At 43.9% G+C, this 27,877-nt stretch overlaps 1 protein-coding gene and 1 pseudogene across 1 annotated transcript; both read right to left on the bottom strand.

Moving 5' to 3' along the window:
• The window catches only part of LOC135546574 (RNA-binding protein Musashi homolog 2-like), a 380,840-nt pseudogene extending 380,394 nt beyond the window's left edge, over positions 1 to 446 (bottom strand).
• Positions 447 to 11,495: 11,049 nt separating this feature from the next.
• akap1b (A kinase (PRKA) anchor protein 1b) lies at positions 11,496 to 27,820 on the bottom strand. Its single transcript, XM_064975123.1, has 11 exons — positions 27,654 to 27,820; positions 19,797 to 21,562; positions 17,507 to 17,631; positions 17,223 to 17,349; positions 16,999 to 17,126; positions 16,613 to 16,790; positions 16,346 to 16,496; positions 15,815 to 15,882; positions 15,543 to 15,616; positions 15,320 to 15,385; positions 11,496 to 15,102 (listed from the first exon to the last, which is right to left on the bottom strand). The coding sequence occupies exons 2-11, from the start codon at positions 21,535 to 21,537 to the stop codon at positions 15,040 to 15,042; spliced, it is 2,721 nt and encodes a 906-aa protein (XP_064831195.1). The 5' UTR covers positions 21,538 to 21,562; positions 27,654 to 27,820; the 3' UTR covers positions 11,496 to 15,039.
• Positions 27,821 to 27,877: the final 57 nt, after the last annotated feature.

The following is a 27,877-nucleotide window of genomic DNA, read 5'->3' as shown; positions in this document are numbered from 1 at the left end:
AACTACTTGGCTAGCTCTAGCTAACTACTTGATATAGCGACAGAAACGTAGGCAGAGCAGCAGCAAGAGAGCTCTAGTTATCAAGCCCAAAGAGCTATTGCTATAGAGAAAAGGGGCAGGCCGTTTGCTAATATAATCAAACAAAGGTGTAGTTGACTACATCCGGAAGGCAACATCAATGTCAGTGCTTTGATAAGCCGGGCAATATTGATACAATGTATAACGATAAAAGTGTCAGTGTTGTTCGCAGTCTTACCCCGGGTCGTGTTGCGAATCATTAGGACTTCCTCCAGATGTGGCTTGGCTCCCGTCTCCCTCCATAGCTAACCCAACTATAGCCAGTAACTAACGAAGACAGGCGGCACAACGCTACACCGAAGCACGCTAAAGAGAATTTTACTGAGCCGGGAATGCAAGCGTCACACGTGGGATCAGCTCAGTCTGTGTCTCCCTCCCTCGACCCACATGGGGCGGGGTAAGGGCTCGTCACCTAACCAATTCAATTGACGTCATTAAGCATTCCCCGCCCATATACAGATGAACCTAACGAGTGTGTGTGTGTGTGTGTGTGTGTGTGTGTGTGTGTGTGTGTGTGTGTGTGTGTGTGTGTGTGTGTGTGTGTGTGTGTGTGTGTGTGTGTGTGTGTGTGTGTGTGTGTGTGTGTGTGTGTGTGTGTGTGTGTGTGTGCATTAAATACATTTGGTCAATGCAATTGACAGATGATTTGCTATATTATTTTAGGGTAACCTTTTCTCTACTATGCCACCATAACTGTGAAGTTAGTAGGTGGAAAACTATAGGGCATGCTAACAACATGTTCTATTCATTTACACAGAATGTATGTGTCCTTGCCTGGTATAGGCTATTTCCTAGATTATCATGATACTGGAATATATTTCAGATGGTCACTCAGTCCTCTGTAACATCTGTAAATTTGACATAAAACACCAGATCAGTTCTCTGCAGCCTGATGGGTAGCTTAACAAATCTCACTTCATATGGGTGGGGGGGAAAGAGAGAGAGAGAGAGAGAGATAGAGAAAGAAAGAAAGAAAGAAAGAAAGAAAGAAAGAAAGAAAGAAAAGACAGACACAGAGCCAGAGAGAGAGAAAGAAAAAAGAGAGACAGAGACAGAGAGAGAGAGAGAGAGAGAGAGGGAGAGAGAGAGAGAAATAAAGAAAGAAGAGACAGAGACAGAGAGAAAGAAAAAAGACAGACACAGAGACAGAGAGAGAGAGAGAGGGAGAGAGAGAGACAGAGACAGAGAGAAAGAAAAAAGACAGACACAGAGACAGAGAGAGAGAGAGAGAGAGAGAGAGAGAGAGAGAGAGAGAGAGAGAGAGAGAGAGAGAGAAAAAAAAAAAGAAGAGACAGACACAGAGACAGACACAGAGAGAGACAGGGGTGGAAGAAGAGGGCCCATTGACAGGTCATCAATCTTTTGTTTCCCCACTTCTTTATTTGTGTTTTTCCCCTTTATAAGTAGAGCTTTCAAACCACATGAAATAAAGGTTGCACACATCAAGCTAAAGACTTGGCAAAGTCGACTTAAATCTGACCGATTGACTGGCATGTGGAGGCTTGCGGTTTCACCTGACTGGCTAGCTCGCACTTAGGAGCTGTCTTACTGTTGGCTAACTACACAGAGAGAGGCACCATTGGGCCCCTTCCTCCCCTAGCAGTTGGTTACTTTTTACTCAGAAATTCAATGTGAGCGCACAACAAAATCCTATGCTGCAACCAAAATCATAGTTCACCTCACGCAATCATTTAGATGACAGTGTAATGTTATTTTGTATTCATTGCAGATGATTGACATTAAGGGATTAATTAATTGTTGATGGATAGATTCCAGTTGGCAAGACAGAAAAACACAATATTTGCTGAGGAGCTTTTTGTTGTTGTTGACATTTCAACTTTACAATCTAATGATTGCTTACTCGGTTGCACCTGTTGGAATTTCATGTTTGCATCTGCATCTGAGGCTTCTCACAGACGGACAAGGTTGGTTTCAGTATTAAAGCTACATGCTAAAATCTAGGTCCATGGCTTCATAATCATTATGGAGCAGTCAATGCTCATTGTAAAAATGATCTTCAAATTTCACACATAAAAAAACATCACCTCTACTTGCCTATTTAACTTTCATGAAGTTTATAATGACATTTTAAATTAAGCGGAGCTTGCTGTAATTCAAGCTACACAATTTTTTATAATTATATCTTATAATTATATAAATTATATAATTACATCAACAGTAACAAGAACATTACTTAATGACTATCATACATTATTTAGGGTGCTAGGGCATCATCCAATTATTAAACAAGCATCATAAAATAAAGTTCTGCCCAAATACCAAATATCTATTTGATAAACCTTCACACAATTAAATGGCTACATGTGGGTAAAAAAAGCATTTCCTCTCCTCAAATGATGTTCTCTCCTCACAACATGCAACATAATAATCAACCTAAGAATACTTACAGAACCACATGAGGGACAGAGGTGGGAAGAGGACAGGACCAGAGGACAGGACCAGAGGACAGGACCAGAGGACAGGACCAGAGGACAGGACGATACAATGGATGTCAGAAGGTGAATTCACCAATTTGTAAGTCGCTCTGGATAAGAGCGTCTGCTAAATGACTTAAATGTAAATGTAAATGTAATACAACACAATGGAGACAGAGCCCTAACATTGTTGTTAGATATAATCGGGTTATTAAAAAAGAAAGAGTCAGAACAGTATCGCTCTACTGTATGTTTATCACTGTATAGAAATGTCTCCAGCCATCAACAACCTGTGATTTGACATCTTTAAAAGGACCCCTCATTTTCACACATGCTCAGTTTATTATAGCAGGAGTCTATGGTCACTTCCACAACAATATGCCATATATTACTTACATTTATCATAAAACACAGCGTTTATCTTGATATCGATCAACTACACTTTTATTATGTAATGTTATTCAATTAATTTTAAACTATTTGGTTTAAAGGTTACAATGTACAACCTGCCATCTACGAACTTACACAGCTGTGGTGAGCAAATAATAGCCAGCTCCTCAATCAGTGAGTCAACATTATCTGAAGAGCGACACACAAATGTGTGCATTGATTACATCAGATACAGAGAGAACAGGTTCACTGGTGGTGGGCTTTAACACGGATGGAACAGAATGAAATAAAGCAACAGACCTGACAGACTGGAGTTAGTTGGAGCCTCCTGGAGCCCCAGGGATCTCTGACAAATTGGAGCTGCTATTAGAATGTATTGTAAAGAGCCAATTTTCACAGATCACACCAAGTAACGGAGATAAGAGGATCCCCCAAGACTTTCTCTTCTTGGGAAGATGAGTGGAGGAGAGGAGAGGAGACTGTAGCATTATCAAAACCAAAGATAATAGGAAATGACAAACTGTGACTTCATTAACCAACTGGGGTCTTGGAGGAGTCACTTCATTTCCCTACACATTTTGCAGTGGCCTCTGAATCTGTTAAAACCGACTGTAGACAACATATTCAACTGCTATCATTTAAATCACCATGTATGCAGTGCAATATTACCACCAGACGCTTCTCTAAAGACAATGAACTGGAAAGGAAAATAAACCAAGTCGCTATTCTGATTACTGTGTGGTAACCACAATGTTACTAATAAATATAATATAATACCTGCTGATAAGTGACAAATAATAACATTTGATTGGTACGACATTTGATCATTACTTGCTAATTAGTAATTTAGTAGTTACAAGTAATGAGCAACATGTTGCCTAGTCCTAACTAGTCCTAGTCCTAACTAGTCCTAGTCCTCACAAGGCTGCATGATACTAGGTAAGCAACACAATGTTTGAGAGAGTTCCTTCTATGTGGGAGAATGAGCAGCATAGTATGCTATTGTCTGCCACTCCATTGTCCTGCCCCAGATCTATAGTATATCATACCATTTAGAAGTCAGCTCCTGATAAATGTAATGGTTTGGGATTGTCATAGCGTGGCAGACAGATATTCCAATGAGAATGAGAAACCCGCTAAGCATAGAAATAAACCCTTTTACCACAGACATATTACTGGCCAAACTGACAAGTTACTGGCCAAACTGACATATTACTGACCAAACTGACATATTAGTGTCCAAACTGACATATTAGTGTCCAAACTGACATATTAGTGTCCAAACTGACATATTACTGGCCAAACTGACATATTACTGGACAAACTGACATATTACTGGCCAAACTGACATTTTACTGGCCAAACTGACATTTTACTAGTAACATATTGCTGACCAAACTGACATATTAGTGTCCAAATAGTAACATATTGCTGACCAAACTGACATATTAGTGTCCAAATAGTAACACATTGCTGACCAAACTGACATATTAGTGTCCCAAATAGTAACACATTGCTGACCAAACTGACATATTAGTGTCCAAATAGTAACACATTGCTGACCAAACTGACATATTAGTGTCCCAAATAGTAACACATTGCTGACCAAACTGACATATTAGTGTCCCAAATAGTAACACATTGCTGACCAAACTGACATGACTGAAATATACCAGATTAGTGTGCTGCAGCGGTTTATGTTTTGTCTGCTCAATTAACACCAAGAAAAACAAGACATGTTAGAACAGAATTCCCCATGTGAACAGATCCCAAGTGTATTTTCCTTCCATCCAGTTTAAATGCAGACTGATCATTTCACGTCGGCTGATTGCATGGCAAAGATCCTGTTTTGTTTTTATGTGTCTTCATTAAATGTTGAAAGATTTCCACAAGTGGACAAAACCCCTATCTGTTTTTATTTGTTACTAATTAAAACACATATAATTTGCTTATGAAAAAAGCTCTCCATGCCCAGAGCAGTATCACATTACTTTGCCTTTGTCGACTGGTTGCATTATGTTTTGTTTTGGTTACAGTGTGATGTGTCAGCGTTGTCCGGTGCCTGTTGTTGCCAAAAGCTTTAGTGCAGTGACAGCCACACACAGTCACACACACACGGGCACATTCAGTTTAATAAAAATCCATCCTGTTTTTGTGCATTTTTTTTTACCTGGCACATCAAGAAAAGCCTTAAAACAAAAGCTGTGAGCTTTCATTCTAATGAACTTTCATCAAAAAGCTATGGGTCTGAGCATCAAAGACACAGCTTCTCTCACCAGCTGGTAGAGAGAGAGACCCCTGCATGAACAGGTAGGCTATCCGCACTACTTTGTAATACTCTCCAAGACACATTAGTAGATCAAATGGTGTTGAGCACCCACTCATACTTGAACTACAAAAACACACAAAATACTTTCATATATGCTCATTTTGGTTACCTGATGTTTGTTATTATCTTAATATACATGTATTCACTCAGTTATTGTGTATCAATATTTATTTTCTGTGTCTGCCCACTTATAATTCTATAGTAGGCTAAGTGCCACTTGTTCCACCCTGTTGACTGACACCTCTAGGCTTTGCTTTGCTACTGTGTTGTTAAGCTGTCTTCATGGGTGACTTGTCAGTCCCAGTAGACCTTTCACAGTGACAGGTCCCACTTATGGACAGACTGTAACTGCAACTCAATGAGAACTGCCACCCTACGTAGCCTGGCACAAACCCACGGAAAAGATGCCTAAGTGGCATTAATTCCGGGGTTAAGGTTAAATAACAAATATGTTTAAGAGGTACAATAGGCAAAACTTTGGCTTTGATTTATGGGCAACATGAATCAGCTCATAATATTCAATTGCATCCAGCCGGTGTGCTCGGAAATATATATATTATTTGGACTATCTATGCTGTTACATCGACCATACAGTATATGTACTGTTTGTGTGGATCCAAAAGGCCAAACTCTTTCCCTCCCTGGGACCAGGACTGGGACTTCAATGGATCTGGAAGCTCATCATGTTCCTAGACAGCAACAGCTCTTTGCATAGCAATATCTGGGCTGTCAGGAACACACTATCTACGGCTGATCTTCTGACTTCTTACACCATCTTGTGGCCATTTCACATGTCTCACCCGAGGCCTCTGTTGTCAATGGAAGATCCCACTATCAAGATGCTGCTATCAATTGACAGCACTCACGATGCAGGAAGCAGAATAAAGAAGGTATTTGTGACTCTACGCCCTAATCTATTAGGTTTTGCTCTAGGCCTTTCTCTGAGACAGATATCACACGAGGTGATAGGATGACAGATACTGGTCCAAAAATAAATAAATGAGTCACTAAAACACCATGACAACATTATTACAGAATTCCAAGAAAGAGCCACCACCACAACTAGTGATGTCTACTGACCCATTCTGTCCAACTCCCTCTGCTCTCCTCATTCTGCTTGTAACCAGAGCTGAATTATTTTAGGTGTCAGTCACCCAGCTGTTCTTTATTCTGCACCACTCTTCTTGCCCAGCCCCTGTGCAGAGAGAGAATCACTTATTCTTCTTTGTTGGAGTACTGTACTTAACCAGTCAGCAGTGCACCACCTCACTGCTCCTCTGTAAAGGAGGAAGAACAGTTCCCTGGCAGCCAGAGTCAAAGGGCAGAACACTTTTTGTAATTCATGAGTCTTTACCTAGAGAGGCCTCTTGCTTTCCCATTGCCACCTCATAGAGAGAGGCAAAAAAGAGCTTGTTCAGAGTGTACTAACCTCTTTGAGATAGATACTACCTGGCTGGCAGCTTCATTAAACAGCACTGCATGGTACATCTTCAAAAGGCATGATCTATTGCCTGTGAAAGGCTAGTGTTAAATCGATGTGAGTATACACTGTATAGATATGGAAATAACCTCAAATGACTGATTATTACTAGTGGGTTAATTTCTCACCCTGAGGTAGTGATAGTATAGTTTTTCTATCGGCTCATTAAAACAAACTCTTAGCAATAATTTTGGAATGTGCTCTATTGTGAGCAATAAAACCCATTTCTGTCCAAAATAGCCTACACACGGACAATCATGTCAGATATATCCTGTTTATCCTAAATTAAAGACCTTACTTCTTACTGCTCGCAGCTATATTTGTAAGTGGTATTTCATATGAAGATATGAAATATCACTTATAGATATAGTTGCGAGCAGCAATGAACAGGGTTCACAGGATGACAGAAAGGACACAAGATGTAGGAACTATCTTCCTTTATGTGCAATCACAAAATCATAAAGAACAACATCTGGAGTGACACGAGCCTACCAGATGAGCTAAATTCCTTCTAAGCTCACTTCAAGGCAAGCAACACTGAACGATGCATGAGAGCACCAGCTTTTACAGAAGACTGTGTGATCTCGTTCTCCATAGCCAATGTAAGACCTTTCAAAAGGTTAGCATTCACAAGGCCGTGGGGCCAGACGGATTACCAGGACGTGTACTCAGAGAATGCGCTGACCAGCTGGCAAGTGTCTTTATTGACATTTTCATCCTCTCCCTGAACCAGTCTGTAATACCTGCATGTTTCAAGCAGACCACCATAGTCCCCGTGCCCAAGAATGCCAAAGTAACCGGTCTTATTGGGTTAAATGCGTAAGACACATTTCAGTTGAATGTATTCAGTTGTACAACTGACTAGGTATCCCCTTTCCCTTAATGACTATCACCCCGTGGCACTCACATCTGTAGCCATGAAATGCTTTGAAAGGATAGTTATGGCTCACATCAACACAATCATCACAGACTCCCTAGACCCACTCCAATTCGCATACCGCCCCAAGAGATCCACAGATGACGCAGTCTGTATTGCACTCCACACTGCCCTCTCCCACCTGGACATGAGGAACACCTCAATAAGAATGCTTTTAATTGACTATTGCGTTCAACATCATATTACCCACCAAGCTCATCACTAAGCCTAGGACCCTGGGACTAAACACCTCCCTCTGCAACTGGATCCTGGACTTCCTGACGGGCCACACCAGGTGGTAAGGGTAGGCAACAACACATCCACCACATTGACCCTCAACACGGGGGCCCTTCAGGAATGCATGCTTAGTCCCCTCATGTACTGCCTGTTCACCCATGACTGCGTGGCCATGGACGACTCCAACCACATCAAGTTTGCTGACGACACGACAGTGGTTGGCCTGATCACCAATGATGAGACAGCCTATAGGGAGAAGGTCAGTGGAACTCAAGTCCTTTTGTTCACCTGACCTAGAACTCCTCACAATCAAATGCAGACCGTATTATCTCACAAGAGAACTCTCCTCCGTTATCGTCACAGCCATATATATTCCCCCGCAAACGGATACGAAGACGGCCATCAAGGAACTTCACTGGACTTTATGCAAACTGGAAAGCATGTATCCTGAGGCTGCATTTATTGTAGCTGGGGATTTTAACTAAGCTAATTTGAGAACAATTCTACCTATATTCTATCAGCATATCGATTGCTGTACACGAGCGAGTAACACGTTCGACCATTGCTACTCTAACTTCTGCAACGCATACAAGGCCCTCCCCCGCCCTCCGTTTGGCAAATCTCACCATGACTCCATCTTGTTGCTCCCCTCCTATAGGCAGAAACTAAAACAGGAAGCGCCTATGCTTAGGCCTATCCAACGCTGGACTGACCAATCGGATCCCACGCTTCAAGATTGCTTCAATCACGTGGACTGGGATATGTTCCGGGTAGCCTCAGACAACAACATTGAAGTATACGCTGACTCGGTGAGAGAGTTTATAAGGAAGTGTATAGGAGATTTTGTACCGATTGTGACCATTAAAACCTTCCCAAACCAGAAACCATGGATTGATGGCAGCATTCGCGCAAAGCTGAAAGCATGTACCACAGCATTTAATCATGGCAAGGCGACTGAAAATTTGACAGAATACAAACAGTGTAGTTATTCCCTCCATAAGGCAATCAAACAGGCAAAACGTCAGTACAGAGACAAAGTGGAGTCACAATTCAACAGCTCAAACATGAGACGTATGTGGCAGGTTCTACAGACAATCACGGATTACAAAAAGAAAACCAGCCCCGTTGCAGACATTGACTTCTTGCTTCCAGACAAATGAAACAACTTCTTTGCACGCTTTGAGGACAATACAGTGCCACCGACGCGGCACGCAACCTAAGACTGTGGGCTCTCCTTCTCCGTGGTCGACATGAGTAAAACATTTAAACGTGTTTAACCTTATCAGGGCTGCTGGCACAGACGGTATCCCTAGGCTCATCCTCAGAATATGCGCAGACCAGTTGGCTGGTGTGTTTAAGGACATATTCAATCAATCCCTATACCAGTCTGCTGTCCCCACGTGCTACAAGATGGCCACCATTGTTCCAGTTCCCAAGAAAGCTAAGGTAACTGAACTAAATGACTATCACCCTGTAGCACTCACTTCTGTCATCATGAAGTGCTTTGAGAGACTAGTCAAGGATCATATCACCTCCCCCCTACCGGTCACCCTAGACCCACTTCAATTTGCTTACCACCCCAATAGGTCCACAGACGATGCAATTGCCATCACACTGCCCTATCCCATCTGGACAAGAGGAATACCTATGGAAGAATGCTGTTCATTGACTACAGCTCAGCATTCAACACCATAGTACCCTACAAACTCATCATTAAGCTTGAGACCTTGGGTATAGACCCTGCCCTGTGCAACTGAGTCCTGAACTTCCTGACGGACCGCCCCCAGGTGGTGAATGTAGGGAACTACATCTCCACTCCGCTGATCCTCAACACCGGGGCCCCACAAGGGTGCGTGCTCAGCCCACTCCTGTACTCCCTGTTCACCCATGACTGCGTGGCCATGCATGCCTCCAACTCAATCATCAAGTTTGCAGACGACACCACAGTGGTAGGCTTGATTACCAACAACGATGAGACAGTCTACAGGGAGGAGGTGAGGGCTCCCGGAGTGTAGTGTCAGGAAAATAACCTCTCACTCAATGTCAGCAAACCAAAGAGATGATCATGGACTTCAGGAAACAGCAACGGGAGCACCCCCCAATCCACATTGACGTGAAAGCAGTGGAGAAGGTGGAAAGTTAAGTTCCCCGGTGTTCTTATCACCGACAAACTGAAATGGTCCACACATACAGACAGCATGGTGAAGGAGGTGCAGCCTCAGGAGGCTGAAAATTTTGGCTTGTCACCGAAAACCCTCACTAACTTTTACAGGTGCACAATTGAGAGCATTCTGTCGGGTTGTATCACCGCATAGTACGACAACTGCACCGCCCACAACCGCAAGGGTGTTCAGAGGGTGTTGTAGATGCCCTCCAGGACACCTACAACACCGATGTCACAGGAAGGCAAAAAAGTTCATCAAGGTCAACAACCACCCGAGCCACTGCCTGTTCACCCCGATTCCATCCAGAATGCGAGGTCAGTACAGGTGCATCAAAGCTGGGACAGAGAGATTGAAAAACAGCTTCTATCTCAAGGCCATCAGATTGTTAAAACAGCCACCACTAGCACAGAGGCGACTGCTTGATATCATTGTCCACTTTAATAAAGCCGCTTTAAGAATGTTTACATATCTCGCATTACTCATCTCATATGTATATAATGTAAACTGTATCCTTCACTATCTATTTCATCTTTGCCGCTCTGTCACTGCAAATCCATATATTTTATACTTGTTTATTCTTATCCCTTTCCTTTCCTAGATTGTATTATGTTTTGTTGTGGAATTTGTTAGATATTAGGTTTTGTTTTAGAATTGTTAGATATTACTTGTTAGATACTGCTGTACTGTCAGATCTAGAAGCATAAGCATTTCGCTGCACTCACAATAACATCTGCAAACGATGTGTATGTGACCAATAAAATGTGAATTGACTTGACATAGCAGTGTGGTGCGAGGACAACAACCTTTCCCTCAACATCAGCAATACAAAGGAGCTGAACGTGGACTACAGAAAATGGAGGGCGAAGCACACACCCATCCTCAGTGCAGTAGTGGACCACATCACAAAGGAATTATCATGATCCACACACACCAACACAGTCGTGAAGAAGGCAACGCACAACAGCACCCTTCAGGAGGCTGAAAAGTTTTGTCTTGGGACCTAAGATCCTCAAAAGGTTCTACAGCTCTATTGAGAGAATCTTGACTTACTGCATCACCGCTTGGTATGGCAACTGCTTGGCATCCGATCGCAAGGCGCTGCAGAGAGTAGTGAGTACGGCCCGGTATATCACTGTGCACAGCTCCCTGCCATCCAGGACCTCTATATCAGGCTGGATTTTTTTCTATAAAATGTAGAAATTAACTGTTTTCACATATGTAAACAATGGACTGGAGACAATGAAAATGAGGTTGAAAAGTGGGAGTTGCCCTTTAACTGTTTGCTATGAAATTTTAATCAAATTTTATAAAGCCCTTTTTACATCAACAGTTGTCATAAAGTGCTATATGTGATTCTGTGCATGTGGGAGTATTGAATCGACATTGCTTGGACATAAACTGTATACTAGATGTTCACCTCCACGTATATGGTGTAATGTAGACAAACATTTTCAGAACATAAGAGTAGCATTTTTTATAACTTTATTTTATTTTTTAATAGATCTGTACAACCAAGAACCAAACCTTTGATGAGCCTCGCAAAAACTGACCTGTACATGTTAAATGCTCTGGGCTGGATTTCATACTCATTTAAATAATCAAATGATTAATTATCTAGCTAAGCAAACACTTCAAACCAGTCCTACCAACAGAACAATGAGCGGTTTTGGAAGGGGTGAACAAAAAACACATGTTCCCTTTGTTTCCAGTGTTATACAAAAGTCCAGTGAAATATCTTATTTACACAGACCTGCACAAGTCTAAGAAATAATTCTAGTTCGATCAAGCATGATAGGAGTTTGGGTGACAGGACAGAAGGGTGTCATTTGGTTCAATGGAGTAATTAATCTATACTGATTGTGACATAATCAAGCTGGAATCAAAGAGAAGAGGACATTGATTGAAATGGCTCTTTGAAACATGAAGTGAAGGGGCTGAAAATATCAAACAATATGGCTCCTGCTCCACGCCAGCTTTGGACTCGAACCCAAGCAAGCCATGACATGTAAGTCCCTAGAATATGTTGTAAGTTATACTGAACGAAAACATAACCCCAACATGCAACAAAGATTTTACTGAGTTACAGTTCATAGAAGGAAATCAGTCAATTTAAATAAATTCATTAGCCCCTAATTTATGGATTTACATGACTGGGCAGGGGTGCAGCCATTGGTGGGCCTGGGAGGGCATAGGCCCACCCACTGGGGAGCCAGTCCCAGCCAATCAGAATAGTTTTCCCCCCACAAAAGGGCATTATTACAGAAAGAAATTAAGAAACTGGATGTGGAGGTCCTGGGCTGGCGTGGTGACGTGGTCTGTGGTTGTGAGGCCGGTTGGACATATGGCCAAATTCTCTAAAACGATGTTGGAGGCGGCTTATGGTCGAGAAATTAACAAACTTCTCCGGCAACAGCTTAGTTGGACATTCCTGCAGTCAGCATGCCAATTGCACACTCTTCAAAACATCTGTGGCATTGTCTTGTGTGAATAAAACCTGCGCATTGTGGTCTTTTATTGTCCCCCAGCACAAGGTGCACCTGTGTAATGATCATGCTGTTCAATCAGCTTCTTGATATGCCACACCTGTCAGGTGGATGAATTATCTTGGCAAAGGAGAAATGCGCACGAAAACAAATGGAAACAAACTTGTGTAGAACATTTGAGAGAAATACGCTTTTTGTGCATATGGAACATTTCTGGTTTATTTTATTTCAGCTCACGGGACCAACATTTTACGTTTATATTTTTTGTTCAGTCTAGTAGCTAGAAGCCTGATTTCTTATGGTTCCAGAAACATTAATAGTTATTGGGTAGGGGAGATACAGTACCAACACTGGACTGCCTAATAACTGACATTTAAAAACACCTTGCAACAGCTGCCTTCTGAACTTGCAGCATGTGCATCAACCTCATAACTAACCATTCCTGAAACATGGTTCAATCAATCACACAAAATGTGTGAAATATATACTCTAGCAGCAAGGTTGATAAAGTGCAGTTAACCTATGTGATCAATATGTATAGGAAGTAAGTATTGTCATGTGGTTTTACATGCCAACACTGTCAAGTTTAATAGTAATGCAGGAATAGTCAAGCAAAACCGTTAAGTAATATCCAAAATCTATCCTGGTTCTCAACTTCAATAAGACCAAGCAGAGGGACGGAAGCTGTCTTATTAACAGAGCAATTCAATTTGGGGGGGGGCGACAACACCACCCATCAGCAAAAATTAGCAGTTAAATATTTAAAAAAAAAAAAAAAAGTGTATTCTGTTCAATAAATGACAAAGCAATTAATTCCTATGCAAAACCCAACAAGACCAAAGCAGATATACAGTATATGAACCCATCGTTTACAATAATATCTGCAGTGTGAGACTGATTCTCATGGCTCACTTTCATACGCTGCTGAGTGAAGAGGACCGATACTGTCAAGGACTTCATTTCCCACAGTGCAAATGGGCTACAAAAACACCGTCAAACCTCGTGTTGTCAGCAAGACTTTTTGGATCCATTAAACTGCTTGTAAGTATGGAAACTGCAACGGCACAAATATAAAGTGTAATAATGTTACGGGGTAGTATGTAGAAGAAAACACAGTGAAGACGATAAGAAGGACGCAGACCTGGGCAGGTTAACATGCATATTAGGAGACAGACTGATTTTAATATAAGCACTGAGCCTATCCTGACTGAGCAGGGCTAAATTACGTTAACGTAAGATGCTTTGTAAGAGTTCCTGGTCAGGTATCAGAGGCCTGTCCGTGGCTGTAGTGTTTCCACACACACACCAATGTTAACCGCACGGCGGTGTCCTCCCCCAAAGTCCTTAGACAGTTGCACCAAGAGTTGCGCGAGGCCCCTGGAGTCAGTCAAGAAAGTGTGGGGGGAGCTAGTGCACCCCTACCCTTCCACATCAAGTCCCAGACTCAACTCCAGTGCCAGACAACAGTAGTGGATCTGAAATGTAGTGGTGAGTGCATCAGCTGAGATGTCAGGCAGGACAATGGATAGACGCTGAAGGCAACTAGCGATTGCATGGGGAAAGAGGGGTCAGGTTGGTCTGCTTGCAGGTCAGTTGGAGATCCCAGAAAAGGAAGCCCGTTTGGTTTCTCCATAAGGCCACAGTGTTGTACAGACTGGAGAGGCCAGGGCAGATGAGCGGGCCTTCACGCGACTCCTGGGATTCCGGTTCTGCACATTCTCCCAGTCAGGTGGTTGGAGAAAGGAATCACCCCCACCCTGTCCGTTTCCTTGACTGTGGTTAGTGGCAACAAAGCGGAGATCTACATTTGTCTCCACAGACGAGGTCGTCATTCACAACCATGAATCCAGACGCCACTCTTAGCCCCCCCAGGCCTGTATGTCCCAGGCTGTCATGATGAGACCAAACGACGAGACACAGCCTGCCGGCACATGAAATGGGGTATGGCTACTGCACTACATACAATATAGAAACCCCACACTTAACCCAGTCTTCAAAGCCCAATTCCGTTGATATCACTATACAAGTGTATACATGTAATTACAGCTGACAGTGAGGTTAGTTCTCCATAGACACTGTTTCCTATTGAGTTGAGATATACATCCACAGCATGATGAGAATCCACAGGCAAAGTTGTGGAGTGAAATGTCAGGTAGGACGAAAAATCAGATCGACCTTTAGTTACAATATAGATCTATTTTTAAAATGTACAAGTACTTTATTTTCCTTCTTTAAGTTCTTTTGGTGTGTGGGGGAGGAGAGGAGGGGAGTTGGCTTATTCTGAAGCAGTACTTCATGTTTTTTTCTGCATACAACCATTTTTATTTCTTTGTGAAATCTAGGGTAAAAATGCCCCCAAAAAAACAAATTATTCTTAAATCCAGTGGTTGTGTTCATCCATTGAAGTGTTATGGGGTGTTTCTGGAGGGCTGGTTGGGTCAGACTCCAGAGATTAGGTCAGAAGAAGGGATCTAGGAGGGGTGTGGTAAAACTGAGAAAGGGTTGACGGGTGGGGGGCAGCAAGGTTCAAAAGCTGTCCACCCAGGTACCCATCACTCGCTCTGCCAGTGTGCGGTTAACTGATACCAGCTGGATGGAAATGGAGAGAAAGATAGATTCATCATATTAGTGTAATACCGAGTGGTTTGCCAGCCATCAGAATGTTTAGGTGAAAATGTCTTGCATTGTTAAATACAGAAGTTAATGAACCATACACCACAATGAAAGAATATCCACTTCACCAAATGGAAATGCTTACAATTACACTGAAATACTTTGTCTAAACTTCCCAAAAAAGTAAACGTACCTCTTCTCCAACCATGTTCCACATCTGGACCAATGGGAGACCAGTGTTGTTGTCGTAGTTTGTGACCTGGAAGAAAGGAAACAGCCAGGTTAGCAACCAATTTCCTTCAGTGGAGCGTACAGTACATTACAGTAGAGTAGAGTAGAGTACAGTGCAGCAGAGTGCAGTATAGGACAGTGTCTTCCAGTTAGCTGCCTGGTGCTAGATGCTGTATTTTTGGTACCTGTGCAAGCAGTGCTACCCCTCTCGTCATCTCCTCCAGTGCAGAGGAGGCCTCGGTTGAAAAGCTCTTCTCTCCTGTGGATGGATGCATTTACAGACTTGTTAACATAAATGACAACAGCAGATTTGATGACCTTCCACAGGCAGGCTGACTTTGGAACAGTTTGACATTCAATTGGGAAAGTTTCTTGATTTTGGAAAGTGTCCTTGAGAATAAGACATCTATCGCAAGTAAACTGTACCATGTCCTTTTCTTTAGCTATTTGATGTTACCTGGAAGGGGGGCGATATTGTCCAGTAATACTTCTGCACCTTGGAACGGTAATGTTACGAAGTCTGACCTGAAAATACAGATTTGAAATAAGAGCATTCAGTCAGTGAGCAGAAAGACCCACCATCCCTTCTGACATAACATTCCGTTCTCTCTAAATATGACAAAACTATTTGACCAGAGGGGGGCACAATTTCCAAACAAAAATGGTTGAATGAATACTTAATTTTTTATTTGACTTCTATTTAACAAGGCAAGTCAGTTAATAACACATTCTTACTTACAATGACGGGCTACTATACCTAGCAGGACTGGTGTCTATTTTACCTAAACAAGTCAACTTAAGAAATGAAGGAAAATGAAATGAAAACAGCTTTGAAAGTATGGAAAGATAACAGTTCTTCTGAATTCCAGTTCTGACAACTTTCTCTGAATAGACTTGAGTTGGAAAGAAATTGCCCGAAACTCTGAAAATGTGCATCAACTAGCCATGCTTTTTCTGCCTTCAGAGTCTGGGGGGGGGGGGGGGGCACCTTATTTGCCGTAGTGTGTCAATCTTCACTCTGTCATAGCCACCATAGTCCACATATCGGATCTCAACCTCGCTGGTCTCTTGGTAGAAGGAGATGACCTGGGCTCTCCACCAGGCTCCCTCTACCGCCGGCGCCGCACAGATCACCCCCACTGAGACAGAGAGAGGGAGAGCATCGAGTCTGGATTACACACACACACACACACACACACACAACTGGTTCAAAAGACATCCATGTTCCTCCTTGGGGGGGGGGGGGGGGTCTTACCCTCAGCAGGCGAGGGCAGGGTGGGTGTGTCTGGCTGGGAGTAACACAGGAACATCTGCTGGTCCAGGCTGCGTAGGGCGTGGTACGTAGGGTGTGTGTGCTGCTGGACAAAGAGGTGACCCGCCGATACAATGTTCACTACGATCACCTCCACAGTTACACCGCTGGGGAGCAGGAGCTGAGAGAAAAAACAGAGTTAACAACTTTCAAATGAGAAGCCATAAGGGCAAACATCTCATTCTTTAAGTTAATCCACTTTCTTTCAAATCAATTAGCAGCACCTTAACTGTCGTGCAAATAAAGCATGTTTGAACAGATTTGAGAGACAGACAGAAAGAGAAGGGAACCCTGCACAACCCTCCAGGCTCTCTAGGTACCATGCTTACCCAGGAGGTCATGGGCAGCGAGGGCAACGTGAGCGGCAGAGGTGGGGGGGCATAGAGGTTGGTCAGGTTCAAATCCTTAAACTTCTTCCCGATCAGGGACAAGGCTTTGTCCACCTGCTGCTGGGAGCCTAGTAGGAAAACACATTAAAACAGCAGAATTCTACTACCAGTAGACCATCTTCAGCACTCATGTGCTCCTGACGTTTGAGGACTACCCCACTCACCCTCTATGTGGCAGATTTGAAACTCTTGAGTGTAAGGCAGGGTGGAGATATAGATCTTTGCACCAGAGCTTTGCTTCAGGAAGCTCACGTATCGCCCCTGTTTCCCAATTAACCGACCCACCAGATGCTGAGAGAGGGAGAGAACAGAAACGGAAGAAGACATTACAAGGAGATATTGGGTTTGAATTAATGTGATAAGAGACTCATTTCTAAGGAACTAGTGGATTTTCCTCTGAATACTAGTCAAGTCTCTGGGTGTGGGTGTTGGGATGGAGCAGGCTCACCTTTGGCACCTCAATCTCCCAAACGATAAGTTCAGAGCCCAGAGCCATGGCAGGGCTGCCACTACTGTCCCTAGCCCCCATGGTGCAGCCACTATCCACCGAGTCCATACTGTTCACATCCGAGCCTGAACACATCCAGACACACACAGTCCTGAGTCAGACAGGTCTTTTACCAACTCACAATTACACATCCAAACATGACTGGAGTCTAACCTAAACATGTACCCTCACACACACATACACACACACACAAGTGGATAAATAAACGTAAAAAAAAAACTAAATAAAGACAGACATGTGCACATTTACACACACACAACTCAAAGTTTAAGACACATACACCAGATCACCCACTTCAGCCCACCACACACAAGTCATTGAGCTATTAATCAAACAAATGACACACAGGGCATAAGGCCACAAACCCAACATTAATCCAAAGTCCACCAACACGTGCACACCACTATGGCTCTTACCAGGCATATCTGATCACAGTGCTGCTCTGACAGAACAAAAACACAATGACACCTTCACTGGACTGTTCTGAGGCTTCACCTTCTGTGTGACCACTAACCTTTTCAGGAACACCCAGCAGGCTTTGGGTGTGGTTGTTCCCGTTGCTGACATCACAACTTGCCCTCTAAGCAAAAAGTACAGCTCCCGAAACACAGCGAGAGTCCCTATAGCCTCAGGGTGGCATCTAGTAGAAACACAGCTAGAGTCCCTATAGCCTCAGGGTGGCATCTAGTAGAAACACAGCTAGAGTCCCTATAGCCTCGGGGTGGCATCTAGTAGAAACACAGCTAGGGTCCCTATAGCCTCGGGGTGGCATCTAGTAGAAACACAGCTAGAGTCCCTATAGCCTCAGGGTGGCATCTAGTAGAAACACAGCTAGAGTCCCTATAGCCTCGGGGTGGCATCTAGTAGAAACACAGCTAGAGTCCCTATAGCCTCGGGGTGGCATCTAGTAGAAACACAGCTAGAGTCCCTATAGCCTCGGGGTGGCATCTAGTAGAAACACAGCTAGAGTCCCTATAGCCTCGGGGTGGCATCTAGTAGAAACACAGCTAGAGTCCCTATAGCCTCGGGGTGGCATCTAGTAGAAACACAGCTAGAGTCCCTATAGCCTCGGGGTGGCATCTAGTAGAAACATAGCGAGTCCCTATAGCCTCGGGGTGGCATCTAGTAGAAACAAAGCTAGAGTCCCTATAGCCTCGGGGTGGCATCTAGTAGAAACACAGCTAGAGTCCCTATAGCCTCGGGGTGGCATCTAGTAGAAACATAGCGAGTCCCTATAGCCTCGGGGTGGCATCTAGTAGAAACACAGCTAGAGTCCCTATAGCCTCGGGGTGGCATCTAGTAGAAACACAGCTAGAGTCCCTATAGCCTCAGGGTGGTATCTAGTAGAAACACAGCTAGAGTCCCTATAGCCTCAGGGTGGTATCTAGTAGAAACACAGCTAGAGTCCCTATAGCCTCGGGGTGGCATCTAGTAGAAACACAGCTAGAGTCCCTATAGCCTCGGGGTGGCATCTAGTAGAAACACAGCTAGAGTCCCTATAGCCTCAGGGTGGTATCTAGTAGAAACACAGCTAGAGTCCCTATAGCCTCAGGGTGGTATCTAGTAGAAACACAGCTAGAGTCCCTATAGCCTCGGGGTGGCATCTAGTAGAAACACAGCTAGAGTCCCTATAGCCTCAGGGTGGTATCTAGTAGAAACACAGCTAGAGTCCCTATAGCCTCAGGGTGGTATCTAGTAGAAACACAGCTAGAGTCCCTATAGCCTCAGGGTGGTATCTAGTAGAAACACAGCTAGAGTCCCTATAGCCTCAGGGTGGTATCTAGTAGAAACACAGCTAGAGTCCCTATAGCCTCAGGGTGGTAAGTAGTAAAACAGCATCTAGAGACTAACTTCAACCTACACTATGAAAGGTAACTAGCCACCTCACTGTTCTGTATTAGCCACCATCAACAGCAAAGAACATTAAGTAAAGTACAGTAAAGAATACCATCACCTCAACTGTATGCTTTTTTTTTGCTGGTGGCAGACTAGCTGGTAGTCACAACATGATTCTGCAAGCATTTCTTAGATGGGCAACTTGTTTTGGCCCACTTCAGACATTTACTCTTACAGCTACTATTTGGTGATCTCAGTTATTTTACCAGATCTAAGACCAAAGCCGGTGACTTTCCAAATGATAGACCAACCAATCAAACATTCCCCTCAGCCATGTGTAGATCTGTGCTGCTATGAGCCTGACTCCACTACACTGTGTGGTCTGTAATCTTACCTCCAGACTGATCGGTCTCAGTCTCACTCATCCCGTGAGAACCATTCCTCAGGGCCATGCCGTTGAGCCTCTTCATTTCACCAACAGCCCCCAGTACATGGCCTGGTAGGGCTGCCATCACTTGTTCTGTGGTCACTACCTCTTCTGGGGCCTGGCGCAGACCACCCTCCCCCTCAGACATCCCTGACACCTGGATCAGATCCTCCTGGCTCTCCCTGCTCTGCTGGTCCTCAATGCTGACCCCATCCTCAGAGTGGCACGTACTGCAGGCTGAGTCCTCGGCCACCATCGCCCCTTCATTTCCCTTCAGTTTGTCCAGGTTGACAGGTACGCTGCTGGCCTCACGCCTCCCCACCTGCGAGGATGCTGCTGCTGCCACCCAGGGGTTATTCAGTGCGTTTGCGGTCCCCATTGGCTCCCATGCGGGGGCGGGCGGGCAACCGTTGGGCATCCCTTCTTTCTGCTGCGCTCTCCACTCCATCTCAGTGTGGCTTATTGGGGAGGACCCTTCCTGCATGTTCCTTGTGAGTGGCTCTTGCTCAGAGCATGGCCTCCCATTGGCCAGCGGGGTGCTTCTGCAGCAGGGCTCGGCAGCGGATTGGCCGAGCCAGGTCTCTGGACAGGAGGCAACACTGAGGACCTCCTGGGTGGCTGCCCAAATGACCTCAGTGATCAGACCTGCTGCCAGGTCCTCCAGCTCCTCGCTGCTGCAGGGGGCCCCATTCTCCTGCTGGTGGCCTTGGGCCGGGAAGGCCGAAATACTAGTCACAACAGCATGGTAGGAGCCCTGCGAAGATGTGGGGGTCTCTGGGAAAAGAAGCTCATGTGCGACTACTTTCAGGGCTTGGGCCGGTGTCTCAGCTGGGATGAAGGACGAGGAGAGCAGCTCATCTTTGGTACTGCTGGAGGGGACCAGGAGGGCATCTTTAGCCACCAGCTCCACTTGTAGGTTCTGGTTGAAGGCCACTGCTGCCTCATGTGCTGCTGCCACCTCCCCCTCTGGCTCAGGCCTCTCTGCATTCATCAGGTCTGCTGCTGTGGAGGAACTCGTGGCGTGGGCCGTCTGGGAGAGAACAAGTGCTTCTGATGCTGTGGCGATGGCCTCCTTCACTGAAGCAGGGACCTGCTCAGTAACCATTGATTTCACCGGATTTGTAACATAGGCAATGGCGACTGGCGGTCTCTGCCCAGTGGCCCCGTGTTCTCCGTGGAGAGCCCAGCTCTCCTTCCTGTTCTGTGTTTGTAAGGGTGAGGCTGCAGGAGAAGAACTGCTCCTGGGTGTCTGTTGGCACCTATCTACACCAGGGTCTGTGACTGCGTTGGCTCTGTCTGGGTGGTGGGAGGCCCTCTCTGTAGGTGAACAGGACGTACTCTGTACCTCTACTGCCTGGGCCTTAATAGCTGGGATGTGAATTTGTGCTATGACCTCCTGTTCTGTTGACCTTTGCTCTTTGGCCTTGGATGGTCTAACTCTGCTGCTGGCTGTTCCGTCTCTGCAGCTGCTGCTGCTGGTTGTGGGGGTAGTGGCTGTGGCGCAGAGGGACACTGTCCCTTTCTCTACCAGGCCGTTGCTGCCATCACTGGGGGCCGGGGACGCCAGCAAGCCCATGGCCGCTGCCCCCTCCTCACTGTCATGGTTGGTGATTTGCTCTTTCTTGCGCGAGATGTACCACCACCAGCCTATAAGCGCCAGCACTCCAGGCAGTGTGTACGGGACAATAGACCGGAACCTCAGTGGCATCTCCTCAGGACCCTAGCAGCTACACCTGTAGAGCGAGAAAGAGACCGAGAAAGGCTAAGGTTAGCTTATTGGAGGGAGATCTGTGAGTATTTTAGTTTCACTCATTTGGAGTGCAGGATTATAGTGTCAAACAAGATATTAAAGTTAAGACAGTAGTTAACATTTTGAATAGCCTGTGTCTCATTTGACACTCACCCCCCCAAAAAATGGCATAATACACCTGGGTAATATAGTGTAAAGACCATAGCAGGTATTCTATAGTGTGTGTGTAATCACGCCCACAGAAACTAGAAGGGTATGTGAGCGGCAAATAGATTCCAAATGCATCAGCCCTGTTCACACAGCTGACAATAAGCACGGCACTGGGAGAACAACATGTGATGGTCAAAAGGAAACTGTCCAATGGTAGCTTGGCCAAAAAGACTTACAAGAAATTCTTTAAAAACTATCATGGCAGTTTACAGGTGGGAGCAGAGCTTCTAAGAAACTACTGAAATGAAACCTGATAAGGTGTTACTCCTGTGAATAGGCCTAGACTAACAAATGACTTACAGTAAAGTAGTGAAATCATTCCTGCAAATTCCTTTCCTCATGCCACACAACTTGAATTGATGAACTGCACAATGCTGTGGAATACATAAAACACTGAAGACATAGCACTTTTGTCAACAGCTCCCAGTGAAGAAAGACAGCAGCCTGAACCTAACATACATGTATGCCTATAAAATCCCCAGACTAGACATAGGTCACACCATGGTTTTCTATTGCCTCGTTGAGAAATGTTCAAAGACAGAAATTCCCATTACCGTGGCTGAGAAGTAATATTTGTTTCTACTTGTGAACCAAAACAAGCTGCAACACAAAGATCTAGTTTCTAGCAGGAGGAGCGGTTGTGCCACCACCAGGGCTAATGTTTAACCTCCCTGTACCTACTGAGCATGCCCAGCTGCTCCACTGCTGATTGGTCAAAGCACTCCATATCAAAAAAATGAAGTCTGTGCATGCCTTTCCTTAACAGACCGAGAGCAGGTCCAGCCTGTAGAAGGAAGGAACCCCCCCCCCCCCCCTTCTTCTTTCCACAGCCTACTAGGGTGTGTGGCAGCTGGGCTTCCACTGCCCCATAGCAAGCACCAATACACACACACACACACACGAGCCAGGTCTGATCACCATGGACATGGACTTTGAACTGTGTTCTGCGCGTTCCAGGCCGCTGCAAAGCTGGAATTGACAGAGTCAGTCTGCACTGTACAGGTGGACAGCCGGGGCCATGATAGCCTATCTGAATGTGAGCTGTCTGTGAGGAGGCTCTCGTCACTGGGATTTTAACAAAATTTCAGTTTCTTCATACCCCAAAACTGAGGCACACAGAACTTTCACGTATTTCACCTGATGGAGGAACCTGTAAGAGGCTTGTTGATGAATGACATAGGATTATAGGTGAATGGTGGGCTGCCCTAAAAATGACTCGGGTAAAGATGTTGATGTGCAGGGGAAAATCAGGTAGCCTTCAAATGCCTCCAGAGAAACCAAGATGAGGGTTGTTTTCAGTGGGGCGGAGAGATCAAAAATGTGGGTTTCTTCGACATGGTCACCAATGCTACGTTTACACAAAGAGCCCAATTTTTAACCAATCACATCAGATATTTTTCAGAGCTGATCTGATTGGTCAAAAGAACAACTAGCAGAAAAAAAGGGCTGCCTGTGTCAACCCATTTCAAAACCTGTTCTCCCTTTGTCATGACCCAGTAACTTCTCTATCAAAACAGAGCCTCGGTGTCATGTTCCATAGTGAATGACAAGGTGCCCTGGTTAGCAAATTACACATCCCTTGCTGTCCATTTCAATATTCTCTGTAGGCAAATTATATAGATTGTGTAGCTTCTATCATTAGCATACACTGAGTATACAAAACATTAACCTGATCTTTCCATGACAGACTGACCAGGTGAAAGCTATGATCTATTGTTGATGTCACACTCACATTAGTGTAGATGAAGGGGAGGAGACAAGTTAAATAAGAATTTTTAGGCCTGGATTGTGTATGTGTTCCATTCAGAGGTGAATGGGCAAGACAAAATATTTAAGTGCCTTTAAACAGGGTATTGTTGTAGGTGCCAGGCACAACGGTTTGTGTCCTTTAATTTGGGCTGCCCAAAGATTTCTTCAGTTAAGCAGCCGCAATTCACTTTTTGATTGGCACCTGTCTCAGTGGACTAATCCATTGTGGAGGCCACAGGGACGGCAGTCTATCACTCTAAAACATGTGAAATTGCATATGGTTATATTATGTAAAAAAAAAATCGAATATTTTATAAGAAACGCGTTTTCTTCTGCGTTAGATATGGTCGCCATCCTTGGTTCTGAAACAATCTTCATTGCGCTGTAGAATTTGCACATTTCCCTATGTTGCTACATGCATAATATCAAAGTTTACCTGCATATTGGGATTGACAACAATGCGGCGGAGGAAGCAGCAACAAGGAAATAGCTCGTCTTAGCCTAATTGTCTAAGAAAATTGAGTATAGAGGACACTCCAGTTTAATTAGGTCTATAATCTAATAGCCTAACTATTAAATGCTTGGGACTCTGCTTGGCTTTAAAAATCCTCCAAATATAGCTAAAGATTTTTTTATCTCACCTTTATTTAACCAGGTAGACTAGTTGAGAACAAGTTCTCATTTACAACTGTGACCTGGCCAAGATAAAGCATAGCAGTGTGAACAGACAACACAGAGTTACACATGGAGTAAACAATAAACAAGAGTCCCTGCTTCTCTGAGTATTTGTTTAATATCATCGAGATTCTGTCAGCGCCAAGCCTCTCACAACAGCAAAATGTCGGATAAAGCAATTTCACAGACTCAGCTGTTTTTAAATCTTTGCTATGCTGTAATAAAGGCTTTACAATTTGTGGTTAGAACAAAATGGCATTACTTATAATTTAGTGTTGTTTACACTGTCCCAAACAGGCAGAAAAATATTGTAACAGCACCCGTTCATCACATAATATGCACGCAGCGCTCACTCCTATACCCTCCTTTTTCTTGATCTCCTTATTCTTATTACAATTATTATCATCACCCTCATTATCATAAGTCATGATGTTATCATTAGTAGGCTTTGTATAGCAGCCTAGCATAACCATCATCAAGTTGTAGGCCTAAGAGTGTTTCCTGTTTAGCCTTAATACCTTACATAGGCTGATATTTCAATAAAAAGGCTACTGTATCAATCATTAATTAATTCATGCAATCACACAGCATAGTAGACATTTATGCTTTGAAATGCAATCAGGCATTTTAGTTTTAAAATTAAACAAAGGGAGCTTCGAATATTTAGCCTAAAAAATAAACTGCAATTCACAAATGCATGCAACTGTTTTTAGTCTATTGTAATAAAGGCTTTACATATATTATTTTTAAGCAAATTAATGGGTGTGGTATATGGCTAATATACCACAGCTAAGGGCTGTTCTTATGCACAAAGCAACAGAGTGCCTGGATACAGCCCTTAGCCGTAGTATATTGGCCAAATACCAATAGCATTCAGGGCTCGAACCACCCAGTTTATAATTTTCGTTAGAACAGACTCTCTGGTACACTTATTTAATGTTGTTTACACTGTTCCAAATGGTCAGCATTCACTAATATAATCTAACAGCATCTGTTTGGCACAAAATACTCAAGCAACACTTGCTCCTAAACCCTCCATTTTCTTGATAGCCACAACTACAGTACCAGTCAAACATTTGGACACAGCTACTCATTTAAAGTATTTTTTACTATTTTCTACATTGTAGAAAACACATACAATACTATAAAAATACGACATACCATGTTGGATTAAACAACGTGCTGGAATGTCTCACTTTATATGCTGTACTCAGAGCTGGTTCATCATAGATTCCTCTCATTCTGCAGACTAGTTTCACATGACAGACCCTGTGTGAAGGTCCATGACACCTTGTTAGCTTTTTTTGTTAAAGATGCACTCCAGGCTCCTTTTCACCTAATTGAGTCACCCGATTTACATAACGAAAGTCACTTTGTAATAGTCCAAGTATTCATGACATGGCATAAGATGGGGGTGGGCCTTTGTTCTTTATTTAACTAGGCAAGTCAGCTAAGAACAAATTCTTATTTACAATGACGGCCTATGAACAGTGGGTTAACTGCCTTGAACGACAGATTTTTACCTTGTCAGCTCCAGGACTTGATCTAGCAACCTTTCGTTACTGGCCCAACGTTCTAACCACTAGGCTACCTAGTGGTCTATTGATCCTCTAGTTTTCCCTCAAGCAAAGGGGAGGACAGTGACAAGAGTGCACTCTTCAGACCAACTCCTTGAAGTTTGCAGTTTTGCGCAAAACATATTTTCGGTACGATTACGTGTGTACTTATTTATACGTGGGATATTGTTTTTCAACAGGAAAAGTTCTGGACTGCAAAACCCACCCCCGAAAATCCAGTGTCATAAATTGTTCTGACATTCACATTTGACAAGGTTAGAATAACGGCCAACTAAACAAAGTTACTCCAGTACCTTATAAAAGGATTTGGTTAGTGTTTCGCTCTGTACACCCACCCACAGCATGCCTAGTAGGCCTGACTGTAGACTCGAAAGAATCAAGATGAGATATGTACGACCTTGGAGGTAGACGAGGGAAGGGTCACTCGGCATTTGCTTTACACTTCACAAACCATTCAATGCACTGAACACGAGCAGTTTATTACACAGCGATGCTGCACTTGGAATACGAGGCAACCTTGCAAAGCATACCCACGATAATAATGCTTCTCCCCAGTCGAGAGATTTCTGGTCAGCAGTTGTAGGCTATCCTACGATAATTATTCCCATAGCAGTACTTTAAAAAGCGGGAACAACAATAGTTTATTATAGACCCTATAATAATAATTTTGTGATAGCGAATATTTAAATTACAGTTTCATTGCAAGCCGACAGCGTCCCATAAAACCGGACCTCTGAATTAAAGTGTCAGGCTACAATTGCCTTGACGCTGCTATGGGTCTTCAGAAATAGCCTATGCACCGCTACTTAATAACCTACAGCAAGGCTATAGCTACCCATTGTCATTCCAAAGCAGAGACTGACAAATGACGCTGTTAAATGTAGGCCAACTGGCAAAGTTTCGAGGCTCCCAGTGCTTGAGCAATAGCCGCATAATGTCTGGGCAAGGTAACTTGCTAGCTATGACCTACACCTTGAGTGTAATAAAAACATGGTAGGCCGCAGCACTTGATTTACAATGTAACGTTATCAAATTAGCCCTACACTATTGTAACAAACACTGATGAACCCGTTAAAAACCCATGGACCACGAGTTAAAAATCAAAACATTATTACATTCATGATTTAACCAAACATATATTCGAGATCTTGGTGAAACAGTGCATTTACGTGCCTAATTCATTAAGCCACCATTAGAATACGGTTAGCCATCTTCGTTGAGTCTGAACTATGACTGACACTCCATTCACAGTGTTGATGCTAGGCATGCGACAAACAAATCCGCTACAATGTAGGGGCAATATCATTTCAATTGTGTCCTGGCAGAGAATCAAGACAGTAGTTCGTGACCAAACGTCGCATATATCTTGCATTATGATCTTGTGGTCGCCATGTAGGCTAGCCTGGAAATGCTAGGCTAACTCTGCATCGTGGGGCCCGAAACATTCACGTTAGCTTGCTAACTGGACATGATGGATAGCCACCTTGTTTGCTAGCAATTCACATGATCCGTCCAAGCAAACTCATAAACACAAAATGGTGACTACAGACCACAAAATTAACATAACATGTATATTTTGAGACCGTTGTCATTTTAGAACGCATAATAAACTACACAGTTCGATGTCTGCGTGAACTACACACTCAATGACATGGGCTGCAGATGACTATAGTGGCAGAATATTTATAACCAATAATAAAACGACTGTTCCATTTCTTGGAATGGAATACGTAGTAGCGAAACATTGTAGCCAACCGGCTAAACAACTCGATATATTTAGAATGTAGTTAGACTACATATCAATCTGACATCTGTGGGCCCATGGCTGTCAATTTCACACTAACACTTTTGGATTATACTTACAGTATTTAAACGTCCACCGTGCCGCCACAGTGAATTTAATGATCGTGATATGTTACGTTTTCCGGGCCTGACTCAATCCCAACGTGTACCCCTACTGTGTCTGTCTCTCTTTCTCTATCCTCCCCACGTGTTGACCGTCCAAGCACTTGACTCTAAAAACAGACCTAACAGCTGATCAAACCTCGCGATAATGGTGCAGAAGAGAGACGACAATAGAGAAGGTA

Source organism: Oncorhynchus masou, chromosome 9 (genome assembly GCF_036934945.1).
Source record: "Oncorhynchus masou masou isolate Uvic2021 chromosome 9, UVic_Omas_1.1, whole genome shotgun sequence".
Classification (NCBI taxonomy): Eukaryota; Metazoa; Chordata; class Actinopteri; order Salmoniformes; family Salmonidae; genus Oncorhynchus; species Oncorhynchus masou.
This window is presented reverse-complemented; position numbering and strand designations above follow the sequence as displayed.

Coding starts and splice junctions, on each gene's coding strand:
- akap1b (XM_064975123.1), bottom strand. CDS start 21,537: ATGCCACTGAGGTTCCGGTCTATTGTCCCGTACACACTGCCTGGAGTG. Junction 17,632..19,796: donor TGAGACCGATCAGTCTGGAG/GTAAGATTACAG, acceptor GGATGTGTTCAG/GCTCGGATGTGAACAGTATG. Junction 16,497..16,612: donor CCTGCCCTCGCCTGCTGAGG/GTAAGACCCCCC, acceptor TCTCTGTCTCAG/TGGGGGTGATCTGTGCGGCG.